This window comes from Perca fluviatilis, chromosome 4, assembly GCF_010015445.1.
Source record: "Perca fluviatilis chromosome 4, GENO_Pfluv_1.0, whole genome shotgun sequence".
In the NCBI taxonomy this organism is placed as follows: Eukaryota; Metazoa; Chordata; class Actinopteri; order Perciformes; family Percidae; genus Perca; species Perca fluviatilis.
In genome coordinates this window covers 36,585,897-36,609,753 of record NC_053115.1, presented here as the reverse complement: position 1 = coordinate 36,609,753, position 23,857 = coordinate 36,585,897, and the positions used below count along the sequence as shown (strand labels likewise).

Sequence of the window (23,857 nt, the reverse complement as noted above, 5' to 3'; positions counted from 1 at the left end):
CTCTTTGTTTTTCTCTCCCCCTCTGAGCATGTATGTGTTTGTGTTTGTGTGTGTTGGCATCCGAGTCAAGGTCGATGATACACAGTAGGTGCAATGTTTGTTGTGCTCCCTGATTACCACGCTCCCAATTAGCCACTTGAGCGGCTGCTGTCCACTTGGATGTGTTGTGTCCAGGAGTGTGTTCGCAGGGCTCGCCGCGGCCCAGCTACCACTGCTTTAGACCTCATTAACTCCTCGAATGGCAGCGCGACTTTGGCGCCTGTCTAGTGCTAAGGCTATTTACTGCTACATAAGTGCACCGCTGTGGGGCAACACAGCAGATGACCTTCTGTGGAAAAGATGTCCCCATAATGATACGCTTTCCTAAAGTGAGCGCTTGTTAAACTGTGTGGGCTGTGCTGGGTCTTATGTTGGTATCACAGTACTGTACACATATTGGACGTAGCATCGTTGGCGACACCTATTGGTTTCAAACTGTTGTTTGGAAGCCAGGAGTTTGCATTTAGCAGTCGCCATCTTGGTATTTTGGAGCAAGGAATGACCATCTTTGGACAAAAGGGTGGAGCTGAGGAGGATGACGCATCTAAGCCAGTGTTGTTTATGCTTTCAATGGCTCTGCGCTAAGCTACACGCTAAAAGAGGGAAAGTCGCCGATTTTCAACAGGCTGACCCGAGTCACGGGAGATTTAGTGGCAGGGAAACGCAGAGCTCCGGGTACTGGTGCCATTCATCTGCATGTACGCAGAACACAGAGCTGAGGGCCAAAGTTTAAGATGAAAACACGGACAACACCGAAAAACAAGTTGAGGTCTATTTTAATGTCCACAGTGTTAGCATGGTTAGCATTGCTAAGCCTCTGTCATGATTGACAGGTCCTAAAGCATCCTCTGTTTTATCGTCTATTTTAAAATAATTTACAAAATGAACATCATGATGTACTTAAGAAGACTTGAAAGTAGTAATTGACATAATTTAGACTAAATATATACTCCTATAGAAACTGACTTTTTGGAGCCAGTGGAGTCTGCTGGAAATGACATAGAATGCAGGTTTAAGGAGCTTCAGCATTGGCTTTACTTTTCAGGCCTGAAGGTGGGCGCTCGGTTGGTACTGAAGATAGACCCTGTGACGTGACTGTGCTACACAATAACATGGTGTGGTCTGAGGCTTTGATTGAGTCATTCAGAAAAACAAAGGATAGCTGCAGACACGGCACCCCTCCTCTTCTCTGCTTCTCTTCATAGTCGTCCGATTCATCTACCAACCCTTATAGAGCTGGCTCAGGTTTGCCTTGCACCAGCTCATAGTTATGCTGCTATAGGTCTAGATTGCCGGGAGACTTCCTTTGACACACTGAGCTCCTCTCTCCTCTCTCTTTCCATCTGCGTGCATTCATGTCCCAGAAAAGCTTGTTACTATGTTATCTCCATGGAGCTTATTCCCCGGAGTCCTTATGTTTTCTCTCCTCGCAGATTTCCTTGGATTGGGGTGGCACCTAAATCATGGTTGCAGCTGCCGCCTTGGTCCCGCTCGACGCCCTGCTACGCCCTGAACTGCTACAATTATTATTTCTAGTCATAGTTCCACTATCTTTATTGTTGCTATTACTGCCACTGTTCATCATTCCAGCTGCTATAATTATGAATCATATTTCTCTATATCTGTATATGTGTATATGTGTATATGTGTATCAGTGTCTCTGTGTCCAAACCGGCAGCGACAGATGCCGCTCAGAAAGAGCCTGGGTCTGTCCGAGGTTTCTGCCTAAAAGGAAGTTTTTCCTCGCCGCTGCAAACGTACAATGAATGTATCTACTAACAACATTGTGTGTGTATCACAGCCTATATTTCCTTCCTCTGTGCCACAGAGCTCCATCAGTGAGCCACACTGTTGCAATCGCATACATGTTCATTCATCACCATGAACACACACACACACACTGTACTTTATTTTGACTTGAGTCTGGATCAGTTCATATGTTCAAATGTTCCACCAAAGTTGATATGTTCAAATGTTCCACCAAAACAAGTTCCTTCCCGAGACTATTTTGCAGAGCCACCGTCGCTGCGTCCGGGGCTTAGCGCCGCCCAATACGATTGTGATTGGTTTAAAGAAATGCAAAAAACCCAGAGCGTTTTTTTTTCCTCCTATCCCAGAATGCATCTTGGGTGTAGCCAGACCTTACTCCACAGCGCTTGGAGTAAGGTCTGGCAATGCAAGACAGATTTTGACTCAACCCCACATACGATGTCATGTTGCCTCATAGAGCACAAAATGTGGATTAATTCGCCAATGAAAATAGTCCTCAACATATGCACTATTTCCTCCCGTTTGAGTAATGTTTGCTAAAAAGTGACTAGCTGTTTGAGGAAATTACTTATGAAACTATATTTGTGACTTGTTTTTAAAGACGTACTTCTTCAGTAGGAACCACATTGTTGGTTTTGTCTTTGTCATGGGATTTCTTGACAGTAAAAAAATAAATAATTGAGAATGATTCCTGCCTCAACCCTCAAATGATACAAATGTCATTATGTATCAATGTAATCTACAAGACATGAATTCATGAATGTTTTAGCATTCGTTTTTTTTGTGACAAAACATATAGAATAAATATAGCCAATACTACTGATATTTTGTTTGATTTTTGAATATACAGTATTTTTTTTTTTTACATTTTAACATTTTGCTCTGATAGGATTTTTTTTTTCCTGACTTTTGCACCAAAAAGTCAATCTAAAGGAATTATTAACTCAATTTAAAGCATAGAAGGAAATGTTCACAAACCGTAGGGTTCAGTTATAGCCACTGCGTTAATGCCAGTGCTGTAGAATTTCCTTCTGTCCTTCTGCCTAACCGCTGGCTGGTGTAGCTATGTCCACTGAAATGCACTTCAATTGCCTTTTTAACACAATTGAAAATATGTAGCAAATGAGAAAGTGGCCAATTTGATGACACTAACAAGTGAGCATAACAAGCCATGTGCAGTACTCTCTGTTCAGCTGAATGAGTAGACCCCGCTCTGCCTTCTCCTTGACTCCCGACTGACAAACTGAAAAGGGGAAGAAGTCCCTAGGGACAATTAGCGCCCCGCAGATTGAGTCTGCATTGTGAACACTGAAGTGTTTCCTTTACAGCACCACGGACAGCTCCACACTCTTCCTGCAGGCAAGTGCATGCAGTTCATTAGCGAGATGGCTGGCCTGCAGCAACCAGCATCAAGACCTGACTATAATCTTCAATCAGACACACACACACACACACACACACACACACACACACACAGCGTTCAGTTTGTAAACCGCTCCAGGCTAAAAGTAGACGTCTCACATTGACAGGAATGATTTCAAAGACATTTGAGAGATGTTTCAGGGAGATTGGAGTGCACAGGCAACAACAGCTGTAAACCTTCATTAGAAATGGCCTTGATTGTTGTGGCTGATTATAATAATAGAACTGGGCGCCCAGAAAACGTTACAAACATTTTTCTGATAAGAAAATGAGGAACTTCTGTATATTGTTTAAAAAATACATTAATAACACTAACAACCACATCACAAAACCAAAATAAACTATAACCAATTATAAGGCAGTCCTTTAGAAAAGTCCCACTTTCCAAAATTGGCAAAGCAAGGTTGGATGGATTGGTGAAACACATCATGTGGCAATGTTTTGGTATCAAAAGTGGGAAGAAAACCTTAAACATAAAGAGCTGCTGTGGATATACCAGACTTCGACCTATTCACCCTAACCACACCCCTACTCCTACCCTCAGGCTTTTTAGTTTTTTTGTATTTTGAATAGGGCTGTCAAACGATAATTTTTTAATTAATTTTAATCGCATGTTTTATCACATGATTCTATTATTTTGCATTTCAGAACTGTTTTTAAGTGCATATTAACAATGGAAAGCAATTATTACCAGTGTATCTTGATTGGGAATCAAATGAATGCAAAGAAAGTTACTTTATGAACTTGACTTTAAGATTTGTATTAGTTTATTATTTATTTACTGTAAACAAAAGAAGAAAAAAGAAAAAAAAAGAAGGGTACTAAACAACAGTCAGGAACTTGTTTATTGTTAAGGCCATGGTCAAAACTAAAGATTTAATAATAATGTAATAACTATAACAATAGTTATTTCACCAGTAAATTAATGGGGAAATGGTATTTTACAATTACTGTGAATGCACCATGAGGCTACCTGTTTTAAGAGAACGCACCGTCTGTGTGGTTTAATTCCGACAACGGCAGCTGCTGCGCTGCAGAGCAGACTGTTATGTCCCGCTGTTGGAATCCTCCACAGTGAAATACAGTCACACTTTACACTGTTTAACGTTAGCTGTCAGCATTTTAACCGTGTTTAATCCAGCTGCTAGCTAAAGGTAGGCTAACATTACCTGCTGTCAGGTGTAGTGTAAAGTCAGGCACCGAAATGTTCATTCTTATCCGGTCTCATTACTACCGTTTAGGTCGGCACGTTTCAGTACCCAACCCTACTTACCAGAGTCAATATAGTGTGCAGTAACTTCTAAATAATTTGGATTACTCACTGACGTCCAGTGATCACCGGTTGATGAGACAGCGTTTGCACTTTGCACTTTGGTTTCAATAACAGGTTGGCGAGTAGCACTCTCCAAAATAGTGCTTTGCCTGAGCCCACTAGCATCAACCTGAGTCACGTTAACTGTACTAATCTTAGCTCGTAGGCGGTAGCTCAAGCTTGATGTGCTTCGGTGATATTTTTTTGTTTGGCTTTACACAATGTGCCTATGGCTTTTGACTTGTCTACGAGCCGTCCGGGAGTTTTGGAAAATAAAAAGCGCCATTCAGAATTGTGTTGTTGCTGCATTTCTCCATCATGCCTGCAGCCTGCAGCAGGAGGATGTGTTTCGAGGAAGTATGGCAGCTTCATGATAAGTAAAGGTGCGGCAAACGGTCAAAATAGTAGCCTGTTAGGCATGACGTGAAGCAGAGTGAAGTGAAAATAAATTAATAAATGGCAGCATGCGATTAATGTGATAAAAAGAAAAATATTAATTAGTTAATGCTGACAGCCCTAATTTTGAAGTATTTGTTTATTCACGGGTATGACTTTTGTATTGTATATGTATTGTTGTATGTTGTGTCTGAATGTGCCTGACCACAAATTAAGTTCCCTCACGGGAAAAATAAAGTTCTTTTGATTCTGATTTGATTTGATACTTTGGCGACTTGAATCCCTCTTTGGTCATGCAGTGGATCAGTGTGTGCAAAACAGTGCTTAACTACTGACACCAAACAGATAGCTCATGTGGTTGTTATTACTCTGCAGAAAACGAGTGCTAATTTCATTTCATTTGCGATTTTAAAAAGTCAACAATAAAAAGTAACACTATTGGTTGCAGCGGTTTATATGCACAGTCACGCCTAACTGTTGCCCTAAAATTTAGCCGTTTTTTAAATTAACTTTCTTTTAAATGTGTTTTATAGTCTTAATGATTTTAATGTAAATAAAATTGATATTCATATTGATAAACCAGGGGATTTATATTAGTTATTTTTTATTGCTCAGAAGAGAGGCCATGGCAGGGGTGGTGGGCCTTTGTTTAAAGTTATATGACTCCCGCTGACCTCCTGTCCAGTGGCTCTTTTATGTAATCTGCTTTTAAAACCATCTGTTTCCCTTTTAAATTGCTTTTTAGATAACACAACTTGGATTTTTAAGTGGCTTTCCACATCAGTGGTCTCCTTGTGCCCGTGCCCCTCATAGCACCCATCTCGGGCGCTGCGCTAACCTAACCCTAGTCTCGCATTGCCAGACCTTCCTCCACAGCCCTGCACAGGAGGGTCTGGCTACTTGACATTTCTTTAAACCAATCACAATTGTCTTGGGTGGCGCTAAGCTCTGCACAGAGCCACCGTGCAGAGACTCAGGAAGGAACTAGTTTTAGTAGAACATGTGTACGTTTAAAAGTTGTTTTAGTGGTGCAACAGAAAACTCAGATTGGACAGATAGTCTAGCTAGCTGTCTGGATTTACCCTGCAGAGACCTGAGGAGCAGTTAACCATAGTCCTCATCCACCGCAGTTTAGAACAGCAACTCAAAGAAAGCGTAAGGAAACGGACATCGCCTGCAAAGACATGCAGCCAGCAGAATTTCCGGTGGCCCCGGAGCAGTCCCAGGAGTGGAACATAATATATAGAATAGATGAACACTGATTACAGCCATTCTTACATCAAGGCAGTCATTTTAAATGTGACTCCCTCCTCACTGATCCCTGCTACACTGATACTGATTCACTCACTGCTGCTGCTGCTGCTGGCAACGCTTTGCCTCCACCTTCCTAGATCAGAGTCCTAACATGACTCAAAGTTTAAAATGGTTTCAATGTCTTTCTTTTGGTTCACTCTTGTATACAGGGGGGTTTCTGCATGGTGCTCCCTGTCTCAGCTTAGCATGCTGCTTGGCTGGTCCAGGGAGCATTATCAAGAGCGGCAAGCATAACTCTATTTCCATATTTTGCAATAAATGGTTAAATATATTAAATGTTCCTGACTGAATTATTAATTTAAGGTAACCTGGGCAAGTGGATAGTCTGACTTTCCATTCCATTTTACCCCTGATCAGCCTCCATCCCCAGTGTCTGATGATCACTGCTTCAGTGATCAACCGTCTACAGGACCTACTACATCAACTGCAAGGGAACTTAAGCTGCTTCAGTCCCATGCTGACTGTTCAACATGTTTTCTGTTAATAGCTTCTCACTCACAGTCCATTCTTAGGAAGTCGTTGAGCAGCTGGAAGAGGGGGAAACTGTCCCAGCTGTCGGGCGGCTGAACCTCGAGAGCTGCGTCCATGTCGGCTGAGTAGAGACACAGGAAGGTCTCGGCGTGCTCCACCATCAGGTCTGACCACCATGCAAAGGCCTTTGGGTGGAGAGAAGGAAACACAGAGAGGGAAGGGAGGCAGAATGCAGGGAGTGCGAGAAAATCAACAGGTTGAGAGTGAAAGATAGGTGACAAATTCGACAGAGAGAAGTGCTCCCCATGGGCACATCTTTAGGTATTTACAGTTAACAATTTGAATCTCATTTACCATAAAGGCTTGTAATGTAACTCCACTGATCTATTGAAAACGTTCTCGTTTCTCTCTCTCCCACTTTTTCACCATATGAAATCAAGTTGGTGCTACTGCGCGATCTCCGGGGAAGCATTCTTCACAACTCTTAGCAGAGAAAACAGCGCTTGGGCACGGAAATCACACACTTTTCTGTTGGCCCACAGAGGAAACAGCAGCAGCTCCTTGACAGGCATGGCAGGGAGCTACTTAAACACTCCCCCCGCAGCCCCTTCAGCGAGTCAATCAGGAGAAAGGAGCCAGCGAGCTGCGTCGCGCTCATATCTCCTCACCGAATAGATGCAGTGGAGTGACTCTCTCATGCACATCAGAAACACTCACTCTCCTCCATGCACCCCCACTCTTGCCAGGCCTCTTAAGAGGGACCCCTGAGGTACCATGGTGTTTGCTCATTCACATCAAGCTGTCAACACTGTAATGTGAATGTACCCATGGGCTTACGTGGTGGTGGTGGAAGGAAGGAAGGGGGGCATGCACTTGCCATGGGAGCTCGTAGCATTGGGTAGTAGGTGTGAGATAGTTCGCAAGAAGGTACACCTAGTCAGTGCCACTCATGTAATCATCAAATCAAGTTAATCTCAAAAAGATGCATCATAAACCTTAGCAAGTGTTTTAAAAAACATGACGCGGAAAGAACAATCTCCTGTCATTAATAACGATTCTCTGCAGTGTTCAAACATTTTGAATGTGAACTTAACCCAAACAAAGATGGCAACCAGAAAGCATAGCTGCTTATCACACCCCCAATGAACCTGACTGGCTGTCCAGAAGTAAAACTGTGAAGAAAATGTTAAAATAAAGCCGTTGCACATAGGGTGTGGTCCAAAAATCCAATGTCAAATTAAAGCTGCAAGCAGCGATGAACGGGCCCTCGCACTCTGCGCACATCAGGGGTGCCAGCAGCTCCCAGATGATGCTGCCGTGTATTTCTATTACTGTCGAAAACACTGCACACAAGATTTAGACTTAATTCCATCAATATAGTGTATAGCCTTGGAAATTACTTATTTCAAATTGTGCACAACTTCCTGTGTCCACTATATGGCGCTAGAGAAAACTCTATGTACATGTCATGTTGCTGTATTTCATGTTTAAACCACATCATGTAAATTTCAGGTAAATCAAATGATTTTCGTCAGGGCTGACTTCCTGTTGCCAATAGGTGGTGCTATGACTATAAGCCATATATGCTTTGCCCCCGACGATGTTGGTGCTTGGGCCCTAACTAAGATAAATGTGTTACTACACATTAAGCCACATATTCTGGCTTACCGGATGTACAGTGCTGGGATAAAGCCTGACATCCACCATGAGGGACCATGTCAGCCATGCCAGGCTTTCTCCACCACTTCCACTATCTCCTCTGCAATAGAGCTCAGCAGTGTGGTTCTAGTATTAAAAAATCCCATTTTCTCCATAAGGATTTTGATTATCAGCCACAACATCTAAACCATCCGAATTGTGAAACAAAGGTTTCTGCTCCTGTAGAAGCTAGAAGTCCGTATGAAATCAACCTGGTTTTAGGAAAAACATGTTTTATTTGTGATGCGATAAGTACTACACTAATCACAATCCTAAGCGTAACAGCGACGTCTCTGATTGGTGGAGCTCGCAGTTACCCTGGAAATGATTACAGCACCAGCGAGAGCGAGCCTGTACCTTTGACTTTTTTACCATTTTCAAAAGTTTTTTTTGCGCCGAATCAAATGTTTTATACTCATGATTCATCTTGGTCCCAGGCTTAAAACTCTTTATATTAGCATTTAATGAAACGTCAATGGAGATATTGAATGTGGAGGAACCAGAGCCGTTCAAAAAGTAGGCGGTCGCTGTTGACCTCTATTTTGTCAAATTTAATATCTCCAGATCAATAGAGTGCAGAGACTTATTTATTTATGTTTAGAAGCAGAGAAATGCACCGTTTCAACAAGGTCCTTCCTGCGATTGTAGGCCATGCAGAAGCTTGTTAATTCATCGTGGAATTACAGTGTCTTTGTACAGTAAATAAATAATTATGAATCAAAAAATTCTGTCACGTAATATCTAATATATCTGCAGGACTTTAACCTAGCCTTTTTCTGTGTGTTTAGCATTATCGCTAACACCACGGCCTTTCCAAAGAGATATTTATTGCAATCATAGCCCTTTCAGAAGTTTAGTAACCCGGCCTGGAACGTCAGTGACTTTTTCGGAGACTTTGCACAATAATTCCAGAACGATAAATCCACGACCAAACAGCTGATTAGTCATCTTTTCGTATGAAAAGCGATCTTTTACCATCATGGCTTCTGACTGTCTTGACTGCTGGCTGTGTCAACCAATCACATGAAGTCATGTTAGGAGACAGGCAGCTTGCTCAGCCAATAGATAACGCTAACCTGATACAAGCAGGAGGGCCTTGTATGTCTGTCTGTGTGTATTGCAGGCAGAAATAGACGGGGTCAGATGCAACCGTGGATGTGAAAATGAGTGTGATTTGGCCTCCTGATGTCTAATAGCAGACAGAAAATGCATTGGAGATGACACAACTAACTTTTGGATAAAAGCAAATGGATTTTTCTGGGGATAAAATCAAAATAGTTATATATTTGTGTTTGCCTAGACCTGGGAGAACAATTTTCAAAAGCCAAATGTCTTATTGTTCTCTGTGTGATTCATCAAAACATTTCTGTGAGATTTAATTTCCATAATCTTTCCTGCCTGACGGTGGTTCCTGTTGGCCTGGCGGGGAAAACACTGTATATTATGGGTCAAGAAGACTATGGAAACCCAAAGAACCTTTTATATACTCTCTTTCAGTGGTGTTGATGGGGCACCATCTTATGACACTTTATCCAGAACTAATAATACACCTGTTCTGCTTGCTTGTCTTTGTTTAGGCATCTATTTCTTTCCAGTCACCATTTTGCTGGGAGATGCCCCATAGGAAACTCACTGTACAGCAGGAGCAATACTTGTACAGTGGCAGGACAGAAGAGTCTTAGACGATTATGAACATCCGTTTAAAAAATGCATGTTCTGTTTAACAACATGCAGCAGTTTTACTCCTTAGTTTTTGACAAAACTATAGATCATTTCTATAAATTTAATGTAGTAATCTGCAAGAAATTCTTGAAGTTAAAATTAGTGATTACATGAGAGGCACAACATGGGGCTGGTGAATAGGATGAGCAATAACCAGCTTTAGAGCCACACAATTAAAAAAATACAAGTAAATTGTATTGGATTATCATAACTCTGAATTGTAAATTGACCAAAACAAAAAGGGAATTGATACCAATATTTGCCAGGGTTGAAGTCTAACGCTGGTTTGGCTGGTTCACCAATGTGCTCCCATAATATGAGCCGCAGGATAAGGCATTTCATTGAAATGCAAGGGGAGTGATCATGTTATCGCTGATCACCCAAAGCATGCCTCGCATTTCCTCCATTGTGTGTGCTGAGGGATCCAATGGAGCGGAATGGGTTTATTCAAAGGAAGGAAAGGTGACACAACACCTTCCCCAAGCTTACTTACTGGAATTGGGAGAATAAATGACACATGGCTAAACACAGGAACACGGGTTAGCATATTCAGGGATGGTTTGGGGTAGACTCCTAGAAAACACGATGCAGAGTTTTTGAGACTAAAAGTGACACATTCAGCATCAAAATTCCCAACTCTGCACTTTGTTTTCTAAGAGCGTAGCTTAATGACTCCACCAATTATTGTTTAAGTGCTTGTCTCTGTTCTTCATCACCAAAGGCAAAACTGTTGCTAGCTCAGATGCTAACAAGCCACAAGCACTTGAGTAGCAGTGACCCCAAGTTGAAAGGGGTTCTGGGTCATTGTTGAGCAGGGAAACATTAATGATCCTCTACAACAATAGCCGTATATCATTAAGTGCATGCACAGGACTTACAGTAAGGGAAGGGTAGGAGACGGGGCATATAGCACTTAGACAATCACATACCTCTTTTCCCTGTTCAAACATTTCCCCGCAAAACAAATAAATCATTGAAATAAAAAGCAGAGAGGGAATAAGTCAATTTTGATTTGGAACGAAGTGATATGATTCACAGTAATGCACAGTAAATAGCACAGCTTTCACAGTAAACGGGTAAAAAGATTGGATAGATTGAGACGTTTTTACATCAAAACCAACCTTCACAGTTCATGTTTTCTTCATGTGCATCTTTTTTCCCTTTGCCTTCATGATTACTGTTCTTATCCGTCAGTATCTTTTCAGCTCAGTGTTTGCCAGATCAACAAAAAAGTTGCTCTGCTGTGATATAAGGATAGACCTGATTGATAATTCTCCGCTACAACTACACACTTGCCTACACTTTAGAGTGTGTACTTATTGTCAGGCATGGCCCACTGTGCACATAAGACACAGTATGATGATTTGAAGTAGCAGGTGGTCACTTTAAGCATTTGGAAGCTGAATGAACAGTAAACCTTGAGACAGGAGGAATGCAAAATAACTTGTTCAATGTATCTTCTGGAACCAATCTTGAGATCCCCTATAGATTTGTTTGATGATTTTAAAAACTGTAGCAGAGACAATGGAAATGTGTCAAGTCAATCAATATCACAAACATAACCCAAACTTAGACTGATAAAGCTAATAAAAAACTCCCTATGGCGGACAGAATACTCAACACTAAATAAAATGTGGCACACTACACAGGTTTACAATCAAACAAAATGTAGGAAAAGTGCAGCATGAGGCTCTCATTACAGTGCACAGGCTGCCGAGGAGAACATCTTGCAGACTTTCTTTTTACTACATCGCCTCCAACTGATCAGCGAATGTCATAAGACTGGTTGTAGCCCCCACATTTTCGTTTTTATTCCATGCAATTGAACTAGTTTTAGGATAACTGTGTTTACTTTCCATTTTGAGGAACCATGTGGCTTGGCTGCTAATAAACAGAATTTAAATTCCATTTGGAGAATATACTGCCAGCCTATAGAGGGTTTGCATGTGATGTAATGCACTCGGTGGCCATAGTGCTCTTATAAAACACTGCTTGTATTTTGCAATAGGGGTGATCATCTCAGTCTCTCAATTCACATGAATAATGTCTATGTTGTTATTGACACTGACAGTGATACTTTAGAAAAAAAACATGTCCACTTGTTTGATAGCTAGAGCGCCATCTTGTCAACCAGACATCAATATGTTGCGAGTCACTAGATCTTGCACAGGCCATTGTTAGTACTGTCCTTTGTCCAGAAGTCTTTAACCCTCCTGTTGTCCTCAATTTGACCCATTTTCAAAAAGTTTCTGTTTCAGAAATTTGGGTTTCTTTCAACCAAAAATAGTTTAAAAAAAATAACATGGATGGTTCCATACAACGCTCTTCACAAGCAACATAAATGATCAGTTCACGACTTTCATTGAATTTGGGTGTTTTATTCAATTGTATAGCATTTAAAGAAAAACTGATAAAAGAATGTTGAAATAGTGACACAAATTTATGAGAAAGCTTCAAAAACAAAAAGAGTGAGAAAAAAATCAACAAAAACATGGAAACAAGTGACAAAAACGTCAGAAAATGACAAAAGTGTCGAAAAAGATGACCAAAACGTTGTAAACGTTTTAAATTTTGACCCAGAAAAATTAAATGTTGCATGATCAACGAGAAGACAACACAAGGGTTAAAGGTCTTTGCTGTGTGCACTGAGCAGTCATTTTGTGAGGGATATCCAGAATGCAGCCTCTAGCTTCCCAGCAGTAAACTGGTGCTAATGGCTAATAACACTGATGGAGGTGTGACAGGACAGGTTACACAGGATGACAATATTATTAAGATTTCATATAAGAAAAATAGCCTAAACTCACTGTTGACATGTTGCTGTGTTAATGGTCTGAATTACAGAAGAATGTCAAGCATTATATATTATATTATATGAATGTTAGACAAAGCTTAAAATTATATGGCAAGTAATTTTTATCCAAATAATTTAGTACCTGTTGATAGTGTTTCCTACCTGCATATATTTTAATGCTGTCCTGTTCAGGAATGTAACACACACACTCCTTTCCACTTTCAGACAGAAACAACACATTTCGGGCTCTACTTTAATGATCTGAAACGCAAGTATCAAACGTGAAACGCAAGTAGCTTTGTGTGCGCAAATCTAGCGCAAATCTAAAATGGGTTGGTCTGAAGTAGCTAGGTGTGGTTATGGTGTGCAATAAACCAATCAGAGCGTCATCTCACATTCCCTTTAAGAGCAGGCGCGCTTGTTCCATGGCAGATTGCTATTATGACGGCGGATTTGCCTGCCGCACGCCAGCGGGAGCTGTCCGGGATGCAAAAAAGTAATAAATGCCCGTCTTGACTGGGTGGCGATGTTGCTGCGGCCTCTCGGGCCTGGAGAGGATTGCTGCAACCATGAAGTGTGGGCCTCCATACGCACCACCTGCTCCTGTTGTGCCCCTTCCTCCTCCCCCCACTCCATCTCCGTCCACCCGCTCCACCAGGAGCGCATCGCGCATTGCCACTCCCGGACCAGATCCCGCCGGAGTGTCCAATCCCACCGTAGTTCAACATCACGTCTCCTTAAATCCTCCATGATTTATGGAAATGTATAAAACACAACAAGCCACAAAGAATGCTGCGACTGTTTGAGGACTGTACTGTAAAGTGCCTCCTGATCTATCCAAACACCTAAAGCGCATTTTCAGTAATATTTTTCCTTGGAATTATGTATGGTTTGCAAAAATGGGAACTGATGCGTCCGTGTAGATGAGAGCAAAGTGTATGCACGTTGTGCACACGCTACATTATGGCCAAGCAGTCGCCCCTAAAATAGCATCTGAATAACGCGCCACTGACTTTAGACCAGGTTTTTCCTGGTCTGTGGCAGAATTGTTTTCTGAAACTGCAAAATAGTACCAGGGAACGTTTGCGCCTGAACAAGCCTCCTCTTTTCGCTGAACCGCCCCCGAGGGCGCAAATATATTCCCTAATTTACCGATGTGCGTCTGTGGAGGGAAAAGTCCGCTGTGCGTCGGGTGCAAAATAGGAATGATACATGTGTCGGTGTACAAAGGCAATTGCGCTGAGTGCAAGATAGGGCCCTTCATGTTAAGGCTAATAGTTATTTGTATGCATATGGAATATTTAATTGCTTAAATAAGTAATTTAGGAAACGGAACACTAATTTGACAATGTAAGGACACATTCCCTTTGTTTTAAGATGACGGAATGGGCGACCTTTTCCTTCGAGCTCACATGTAAATATGATATTTCATGATATCAGTAGCTCAGATGGCTGGTAGATGGACAACCATCGCTTCTCAATGGATTTAATTAGCCTCACCTTTTTTGTCTCATAATGTGTGTGTGTGTGTGTGTGTGTGTGTGTGTGTGTGTGTGTGTACTGACCTCAGCATGGTGTTCCTCATTCTGTTGAAGCACCTCAATCACCAGCTCGGCCAGGCGAATATTGTCCTCCAGTTTTTTAGCAGGGGTGACTAACCGACCTACATTCTCTGCAGCACAAAGGTTAAGGGTCAGTGTGGGCAGCCTCTGAGTCTGATCACCATCTACTCTTTCTTCCTTTCTCTTGCTACTACTGTATGCATGCAACCTATAGTGTGCACGAGCATCCCTGGTCTGAGATATGAGAGTGGGTCTTGTTTCATACAGTATTTCGATGTTAAAGCGTACACAGCATGCATGTTATCCTGCCTACTCCTAAACACTGGAGCTAGAGGAATAAGCCTCAAAAGTGATCGTCAGCCCAGTCTACAGCCTATATCACTGGGACAATCTCATAGTCATATCAAAAATAAAAGCATGAAATATCAACATGTTATAATTAGGGCTGGGTATCAGACCTTAGTACATTTGGAATAAAATGCATTGTGTTTGTGGCATCAAGTATTGAAAAGTGGGACCTAAGGTCAGATTTTGGTTGATTTAAATCATAGTTGTATATATTTTTATAATTTAAGAGTATACTATATTTTCTTGAAGCAAAGCTCAACGACAATATTAAACATGTTTTACCTAGCCCTAGTTATAATTCCAAGGAGACTTCATATTGTATAGTAAGTATTTTTGCTATCAACACTGTACCCATGAGACCCCATGAGACCAGCACTGTTGGGTGGCTGGAAGTAGTAATGGCCTGTGGTATGAAGTGAATCAGTAAAATCTCTGTCACTGTGACAGAGCAGTCAGAGAAAACATAGGCATGATGAGGGATGCAAACAGCATGTACATTGAACACTCATCATGCAGCAATGTGGTGGTTATGTTGTGTTTATCCCCACAGTATCTGACTCTACTCTGTGATTGCTTTGGCTGGTAAAGTTGCATGTTAGTGCATTAGGAGTAAATATAGACTTCAATATAGGGCTGGATGATTAATCGAAAAATAATCGAAACCGAAATTCAGAGCCTATAACCGACGTAATTTTACCAAGTCGTTATTTCGGTCTTTTAATCCTATTAATATTTCCGCGCCGCCCACTGTGTGTTAATGTACTCTCCCCTTAAAACATATTACGGCCGCCGCGTGTGTAGTCACGTGACTCCGCCCGTTTACATTAAAACTTAAATTACTTTTTTATTTTTATTTCATTGTAAAATCTACAGTTGTAGATTTAAGTTCAGTTGTTTGAAATATTTAATAAATAAGCATTAATTGCTATCTGTGTGTTTTTTCCTTATTTTAGAATCACAAAGATTCTGCACTCTTTCATTAGAAAAAATAACCGTGAACATATTTACAGTAGCCTATAAGAAAAGAATATATTTTTTTAAATAATCGTTCAATAATCGTAATCAAGGTAACTTCTTCGATTAATCGTGATTATGATTTTAGCCAAAATCGTCCAGCCCTACTTCAATACTATGCCCTTTAGTATGTTCAGTGCAACACGTCCTCATACCTAAACGACAGAATAGGTAGATTTCCAAAGACTCCCAAAACAAAATTTTGGACCATTCCTTTGAGACCTACTTCGCCGTTTGGGGTGGGGGAAGTCTCGCATTGCCAGGCCTTCCCATAGCGCTGCGGAGGAAGGTCTGGCTAATTCACACAGCATTCCAGGATGGGAGAAAAATGTTCTCTGGTTTATTGCCATTTCTTCAAACCAATCACAATTGCCTTGGGCGGCGCTATGCGCTGGATGGAGCTCTGCTAAATAGCCTCGGGAAAGAGACTTGTTTTGGTGGAACATGTGTACATTCAAAGGTTGTTTTAGTCGTGAAACAGAAAACTCAGATAGGACATATAGTCTAGCTAGCTGTCTGGATTTACCCTGCAGAGATCTGAGGAGCAGTTAACCATAGTCCTCATAAATCCACCAGAGTTTAGAACGCCTACACAAAGAAAAAGGAGGGTGATGGACATCTGGCCGAAACAAGGGTCATCCAGCGGAATTTCCGGCAGAACCCGAGCAATCCCGGAAGATATAGACTAGGGTGGGGATGGACTGAAGTGCGCTAGCAGGCTAACTTAGCAATAGATTAATTGACTACCCATGCAGCTAATGTTACATGGCAAATTTAATCGTGGGTTAACCCAGCGCTGTTAAACTTGGTCCAAACAATTTTAACTTAACTATTAACTTTATAAGCATGTTGAACATTGTTTTAGCCTTATAACTTTATGGTACACTTTAGCCACCAAGTATTAGCATGAACCACTTGTCAACCAACGTAGATTAAAATGCCATGTCTCTGGGTTTGAACATTGTTGACTAATGTTGTAAGTACACAACTCAACAAAATATATAACATAGGTATACATTTTGATGCACACATATTACATATTATATATTTAACGTAATTCCAAACCTGTAGTAAATATTGGAAAACAGAACTAAGTAAGTTTAGGCAAGATAAATACTTAGATATAGTTAAGCATCAGGGATTGGCTTAAAATGAGTCACGTAAAACTACTAAATTGAGGAGGTAACTGTGTCATGAAAGTAACTGCATTATGATGCCTATGGGCTAAGGTCCGAAAAAATTGTTTTTTTCAAAAAGTCATCGTTGACTTTTGGTTTAACATGGGACAAAAACCGTGGTCTACGGAGTGAAAGTCCTGTGTTTGATTGACCCATCCACCACCCCAAACTGCCTTCTTGACCTCACTTCCTCGATTGGTCGATAGGTCGCCGTCTAACAACCAACGTAAATATGAGTCGTTATAAGCTGCTTGCACAATCGACCTGTACGGTTGTTTTCTGGTTGAGGACGGTCTGGTTCAGTGAGAGGATTGAATTTATACCACAGCCAAAGAATGTCCTTGTTTCTGATTAGTTGACAGATACTTGGTGGGCTTAACTAGAGATGGGTTCAACTGACTGGTGGTTTTAAAGTAGACTAGCTTTAATTGTCCTTTGGTAAGAGGCCATGGTATAAGCATGATAATGCACTCCAAGGCTTTCTGATATGGAGGTAATGAATACTGAGGTGGAAACACCATAAATTAAAGCAGAATGTCTCCAATTAATCCATTATTTTCATATACAGTAATAAGATACCTTGTTGTGCTTTATCACTTACAATAGAGTAGTGAAGTTGGCAGGGTTACATTGGATGGCCAGGGTTCTAAAAGTAAAAATTATATTATTGGAGGTTGGAACATTTCCTACATTCTGATGGCCATGACAATCATCTTGTACTCAAAGGCACAAGACATTTTACATAACAAGAGACCTCAACTGAGGCTCAGAGAGCATTGCAGTAAGAAACATCCAATCAGCAAGCTGCAATTTTGTTGTAGTGTAACTAGAGGCAGGGTAAAGTTAGAGGTTGAGCATGGTAGAAGATGTCGGATGAATTCTGGAATTTAAATCAATTTACATTTGAGTTTGAATCAATTGTATATCAATGCAGCTTCTATGGTACAGTGTTGTGTTTCTGTATGCAGTGCTGAAGCATTTTGAATACAACACAATTCTGACTTCTCAGCTCTGTCTTAAATCTTCTCCATTGCAAAGACTGCTGAGGTTTCTATATATTTCCTACAACTCAGACATGGTCTAACATCAAATAAGCAGGCATGCAAAGTTTGTGTGAGGTAGAACATAGAATCAAGTTCATCGTGTAACCCATTACCCATCCTATAAAGCAGCGAACAAACTTTACCTATCACCCCAGTCCCGGTAGGATTGGAGAGTAGAGTTACATTACTCTGGTAGAGATGAACAAAGGGAACTTTTCTTCAATTCTTGTCTACAATGAAACTGGCACTGTCACAGCTGCTTCCTCCTGTCAATGCCAGAATGCTCGGTACTGCTCTGTATGTCTACTCTATAGCAACTCTTTGGAAATGGTCGCCATGCTAAATAATTGCAGTTCAATGGGTCAGAGGTTAGAATACTGGAATAAAACAAAATGATATGACTTGTTCACATATTCACTATATGTGAACTATTCAGAAAGAGAAAAAACACCCATGGCTCTTATTTTTGTAATGTTATTATTTGTAATTCTTAAACTTGTAGGGGTTAACCTTTGACATAAATCTCATATAAATGCAATCAAACACATGTTTGCTAGTGTGTCACATGTGTTTCATGTATGAATTACCTAGAGCAAGGCCGCACAATTTTGGGTCCTGCATTCATCAATAAAAACGTAGAATACATAGCAATTACAGTGCATTACTTTCCATAGCTATATGTACAAATGGGTCATGAGAACAGCCTGTCCATTTTTTACTGTCTCACTCTAATGTCTGCATCATCATCCTGCTTGATGAGACAACATACACACACAGTGCTTTAAAGGGGTTGAATTGGCCACAACAGAGTGATGACTGTGTTCAGTCCACATCTGGCAGAGCTCTTTGTGGATCAGTGACTTTGTGCACAACACAGCAGGATGATGGAGGACTGCCTGCTGGAGCTTAAGTCATGCTAACATGGCCGAAAGCTTCCACAGAATAGGACTTCTGTACTGGTTCAACACGGGTGACTGTTAGAATCTAGTAATGTGTGAGCTATGATGTCAGAGTTTGGAAGTGTAGTTTTGGAAAATAAGGGACATTGTTTTCTACAAAGATATCATTTCTATACCCTATTATTTTTTATGGTGGACTCCATTTTTTATAAGATCTGAACAGGACAGCAAGTTCACAGCTCCATGATATCAACCTGAGATAGGACAGCTCAGGGTTTGGGTTAAAGAACAAGCTATTTCTTCGATTTAAATACTTAAAATGTCACCTGCATGTTTTCTTCCATGTTTGAATGCTTGCACTTTGTGGCTCTCTTGGGTTACTCATCAACAGAAGTGATTTTCACTGACAACGTGCAAACTTGAATACTTGCTAATGTTGGAACCGAGCAGTGTTTAAACTGATCTTAAACAAAGAGCAAGTGACCTCCAAGACAAAGGAAGCACATGTGGCCAACACGTGGCCTCAAACTAAAAAAAAGGCCTTCATGTAATTTTAGAAGCCTGAAAACTTAGCACTTCCATGAGAAAGACTTCTCAAAATGGCCGAAAGTATGTCACCGCCAAGAACACAGATTTCCGATTGGACAGCGGACCCTGAACGCACGTTGAATAAATAGTATCATTCGCTGGTCAAGTAGCTGTTCTGTATCTTTCGTGATACAAAGGGATCTGAGTGGGACACTGAACCCACCAAACCTGCAGAGAGGGTAATCACCCTGTTTTTCGAGGAAAAAGAAGGACATCACGCTTTGCTTTTACTTCAAAGTCGACTGGACTGGTCCGCTCCACTGCCCTGGACGGAGCAGTTTCGTTAATCTCTGGCGAGAGGTTAACCCGTTTCTGTTCTAACGGACTACACACAAAAGTAAGAGGCTTTATAGTTCTGGGCAGATGTAGAAGAGTGTGTGTTATTAATGTGTAAAGGCTATTGCTGCTATTGTTTTGCCATTAATGTGATCGGGAAACGCCGCCTCCTAGTTTGCTGTGAATGTATCACTGATCAAGATACGGTTGAAGTTGTGTTGAAACTGTAACTGCTACCTCCCGTCGCGGAGAAGTTTAATCGCTGCACAAGCAAGACCATAATCCTGCCTTTCGTCACTACGGCGCTGCGATATAACAAGTTGTTATATCGTAGACCTGTGTCAAGACGAACGGTTTGCTTATTGTTACAGAGGAGACTCAGCTTTTAGCTCACAACAGAGGCAGAAAAATAACACTCCCATTGTTAAACCAATTCTCAGACTCTGCTGTAACTTCGCGTTAGGCCAGAGCCTTGAGTAAACGAGGATCAAGATTTCAAGTTTCTTTTTTTCAATCGTGTCTCCCCCTTTTCTAACCTACACACACACACACACACACACACATTTACACACTCGCGCCATTTCGAACAACTGGCTTTGCCTGTTACCATAGTCACGCGAGACGTGACAGAGTTTCATAACCGCCATTTTGGACCATAACAGCGCTCCGTGGTGTGTTCCCTCTTTGGCTGTAACACGTATTGAAATCTTGCGGTGTTCCCCACCATTTCAACGTTAGGAGTAACCATTTTGTGCCTTTGTACTAAAAAACTACAAATAGGCTCAAATCACGCGGTTCCCCAACCGCAATCTTGAATCTCACGTGGTTAGCCCGACCACGTGGCCCCGCTACTCCTACCCCTCTTCCCTCCTCCTATCCTTCATACACACACACATATACATACATACATACATACATACATACATACATACATACACACACACACACACACAAGCTAGCTTGCTGCTTTTTTTGCTAGAACTGTAACAAGTCGATAGAGTTGGATGATTGAACAATTATTGATTGACCATAAGCTATCTAGCCGCGATCTTTAGTTACCCATAGGATTGAATGGACACTAGCAGCTAACGAAACCCCTCATATTCACAAAAATGCATTAAATTGAAATTGGATACACGTGTTAGCTTTGTAAGACCTTAGGGGTAGCTGTAATATAAGTGGTGTGACGAAATTCAAATTATTATTATAGTTATGCCGGCAGCCGGCCAGCTCCGCGGAGCCCCAGTTGTCCAGTAACCCAGAAACGGTGACTTTCTCCTGGGTATGGAGCGCAGCAGGGCTGCCGCTGTCTCGTCAGACTGTGTGGACCTCCTGAAGTCCGACACGTCCTACCAAATTTGCAATTAGCCATACATTTTCGTAAAACGGCCCATATTTGAGCTTTATATAGTAGATTTCTCGCATAAAAAAGTCTCAGAAGTGAATTTAGTAAGGAAACATTGCAGTGTCTGAAATATGAGACCTGCTGTCTCATCTCCAACGTATGTGTTTGACAACCAATCAGCGCGCAGCTCATCTAAATATTCATGAGCATACCATATTTTCAAGAAAAGCTCTCGTTCCAAATAGGGCCAAAACACAGGGATGCATAAGGGCCCATAAAATAGCAACTGGGCAATTTTCAGCCCAATCAATTACCATATTAGGAGACCTTAAGGAACAGTGTGAAATACCCTATATAATCATTCTATCACCCCTTTAAATAAATCCTATTAGACTTTAAAAAGAAGTTGTTGTGTGGTTATTCGTGTATTGTATTGTACTAACAGTTGGTTATACAGGTCAGTGCTCAATCTTTCACCCTTCTTTTGTTCCTGTTAAAGATACAAGACAGATTAATCAAATTAATTAAATCCTTTATTTTAAAGAGAACTCCACCTCTGTTTTCATAGTTCAGTTATTGGCCCCTGAGTTCAGGGTGGTGCCCCGTTTTGATTGTTGTCAATTTGGTAAAGTTATGAATAGACATATTCTTCTTGTCTTGGCTCTCGACGAAGGCGGTCGCCTTTACCCCATTGTATGTTTGTATGTACCTTGTAAAGCGCTTTGTGATTTTTATCTGTGAATTGAATTGAATTGAATATTCATAGCTTTACTAATATTGATAAGCATCTTTGATAAATTGCTAATAATTGAATCTGTACCTCCCCAATTACCAACACTAATTTACACCAAACCTTTTGAATTGAATGTGTTATTTTTTACGTCGGAACCGATCAATCTCAACAAAGAAACCATCAACGTTCTGATCATTCAGAGCAGTGAGAAACACAACATGGGGGGGGGGGGGCTCCCAACGTTCCTGAAACATGTTCTGTGCCTCTGTGTACAGGTATCAGGAAGGTGGTGACCTGTGGTATGGTTTAAGGTAGACTGAGGAATGAGCTAGAAGTAGGAGTTAGACATACAGTACAACGTCTCCTGGATCCGTCAGTTTTTTCTGAGAGTTCTCCACTAAGTAAGAGCCAAATGTTTTTTAAAGAACAGGTTGAAAGGAGGAAGAGCAGGTAGGGAGAGGTGGGATAGTTTCAGATAGAGGGTGAGAGACAAGAGAATATCCAATACAGGTAGGAACAGGTAATGGAAGACAGGAGTCTGAAAAAAAGGTAAAGGTTAGACTGACTATTCAATAGCAATGCATTCAATATCTATCTGCAACCTCTGAGCCAAAGGTTTCATCTTTAAGTGTGGTTTGTGATATAGAAGGCATTGGAAGAAGCACGGAAACAGGACACAAAACACACTTTGACATAAAATCCAGTATGGGTAAAATATGAAACTGCATACAAACCTGTTCAAATGGTTGTAATGTATACCATCAGTATCAGCATTAAATGGTGGTTTCATTGAAAGACACAGGCACGTCCATAATAGGAATGTGCGACCTGTCCTTTGACAACTCGTCTAACCTGGGTGTGAAGATGTTTCACACAAAGGATTGAGAGCTAAATAAAATACTCTTTGAATAACTGCAGGATGTGGGTGTCCTGTTTGAATGTCCCATGATCTTAAACACTTAAAGGATTTACACACAAGCAAAGTAAAAATGCATTCAAGTCGCAGACAGACAAAGAACATGTGGTTGGGGCAGGACAGAAAACAAGCTTACAGAAAGATAAGAATGCGTTTTGAGCGTCTAAGACTTTTTAGACTTTAAAGAGACTAAAACAACGGATACAAACAGACCAAAAGGACGTCAGGGTACGACAAAAATATGAGGTCGCTTGTTGTGGTTGGCGTGCATATTGGCTAAAGAGGAAAATAAAAGTGTGCAGAGGTTAGGGGGGGGGCTGGGGAATGAGGAAGGTACTCACGAATGGTTAAATCCATCACTTGAGACGCCAAGCAGAAGACAGGATGCTCATACATCTCTCTCTTTTTCCCTACAGAGAAAGAGGGAGGATACCGAGGCATGCGAGAGGCCGGGGTCAGAGAGGTGAGCACACACGTTTCGAGGGTCTTTAGGGTCCATACCTGCATGGTTTCTGCTGCTATTTAATATCTTACAATTTCACACACTTAATGCCATAAAATAATATTGGTGTATCAGTATTTAGTTAATTAAAATCTAAAATGTATTGTATCAAAGGTGCAATATGTCACATTTTGAGATCTTAAATTATAATTATTAGTAGAAAACAATGCAATTCAGCATTGATATTGTTTACAGACTACAGTTTACCCTTTTTCACAGCATGGCATTCTGATCATACATTTTTTTATACTTTAAATTGATTTTAAACATTGTCTCATTCTGTGTGCCACTCATTTTCAAGTTCCTTACTTCAACTGTTGGATAAATAAATAATTTATGAATTCACCACTTTAACAGAAATACAATGATTGTTTTTCCCTGACCCTTTGTTTCTGCAACATGCAGATTCCTAACAAATCATATTGATTTTCTTTCTTTTTTTTGGATATCTTCAGGTAGTAGTTTGGATTACAATTATTGTAGCTGAAATCAAAATTAAACAAAATCTAATTTGC

The 23,857-nt window shown here is 40.9% G+C and overlaps 1 protein-coding gene across 4 annotated transcripts in view; it reads right to left on the bottom strand.

The window, feature by feature from the left end:
- cadpsa (Ca2+-dependent activator protein for secretion a) overlaps window positions 1-23,857 on the bottom strand; it is a 244,851-nt gene that overhangs the window by 66,502 nt on the left and 154,492 nt on the right. Inside the window, exons 18-21 of one of the 4 annotated variants that reach the window (XM_039796735.1) lie at window positions 23,182-23,250; window positions 14,504-14,610; window positions 11,074-11,082; window positions 6,753-6,909 (exon numbers count right to left, since the gene is read on the bottom strand). In XM_039796735.1, the coding sequence (XP_039652669.1) occupies window positions 6,753-6,909; window positions 11,074-11,082; window positions 14,504-14,610; window positions 23,182-23,250 (342 nt within the window). The remainder of the gene's footprint in view (window positions 1-6,752; window positions 6,910-11,073; window positions 11,083-14,503; window positions 14,611-23,181; window positions 23,251-23,857) is intronic. The other 3 variants (XM_039796736.1, XM_039796738.1, XM_039796739.1) reach the window with 3 other exon arrangements.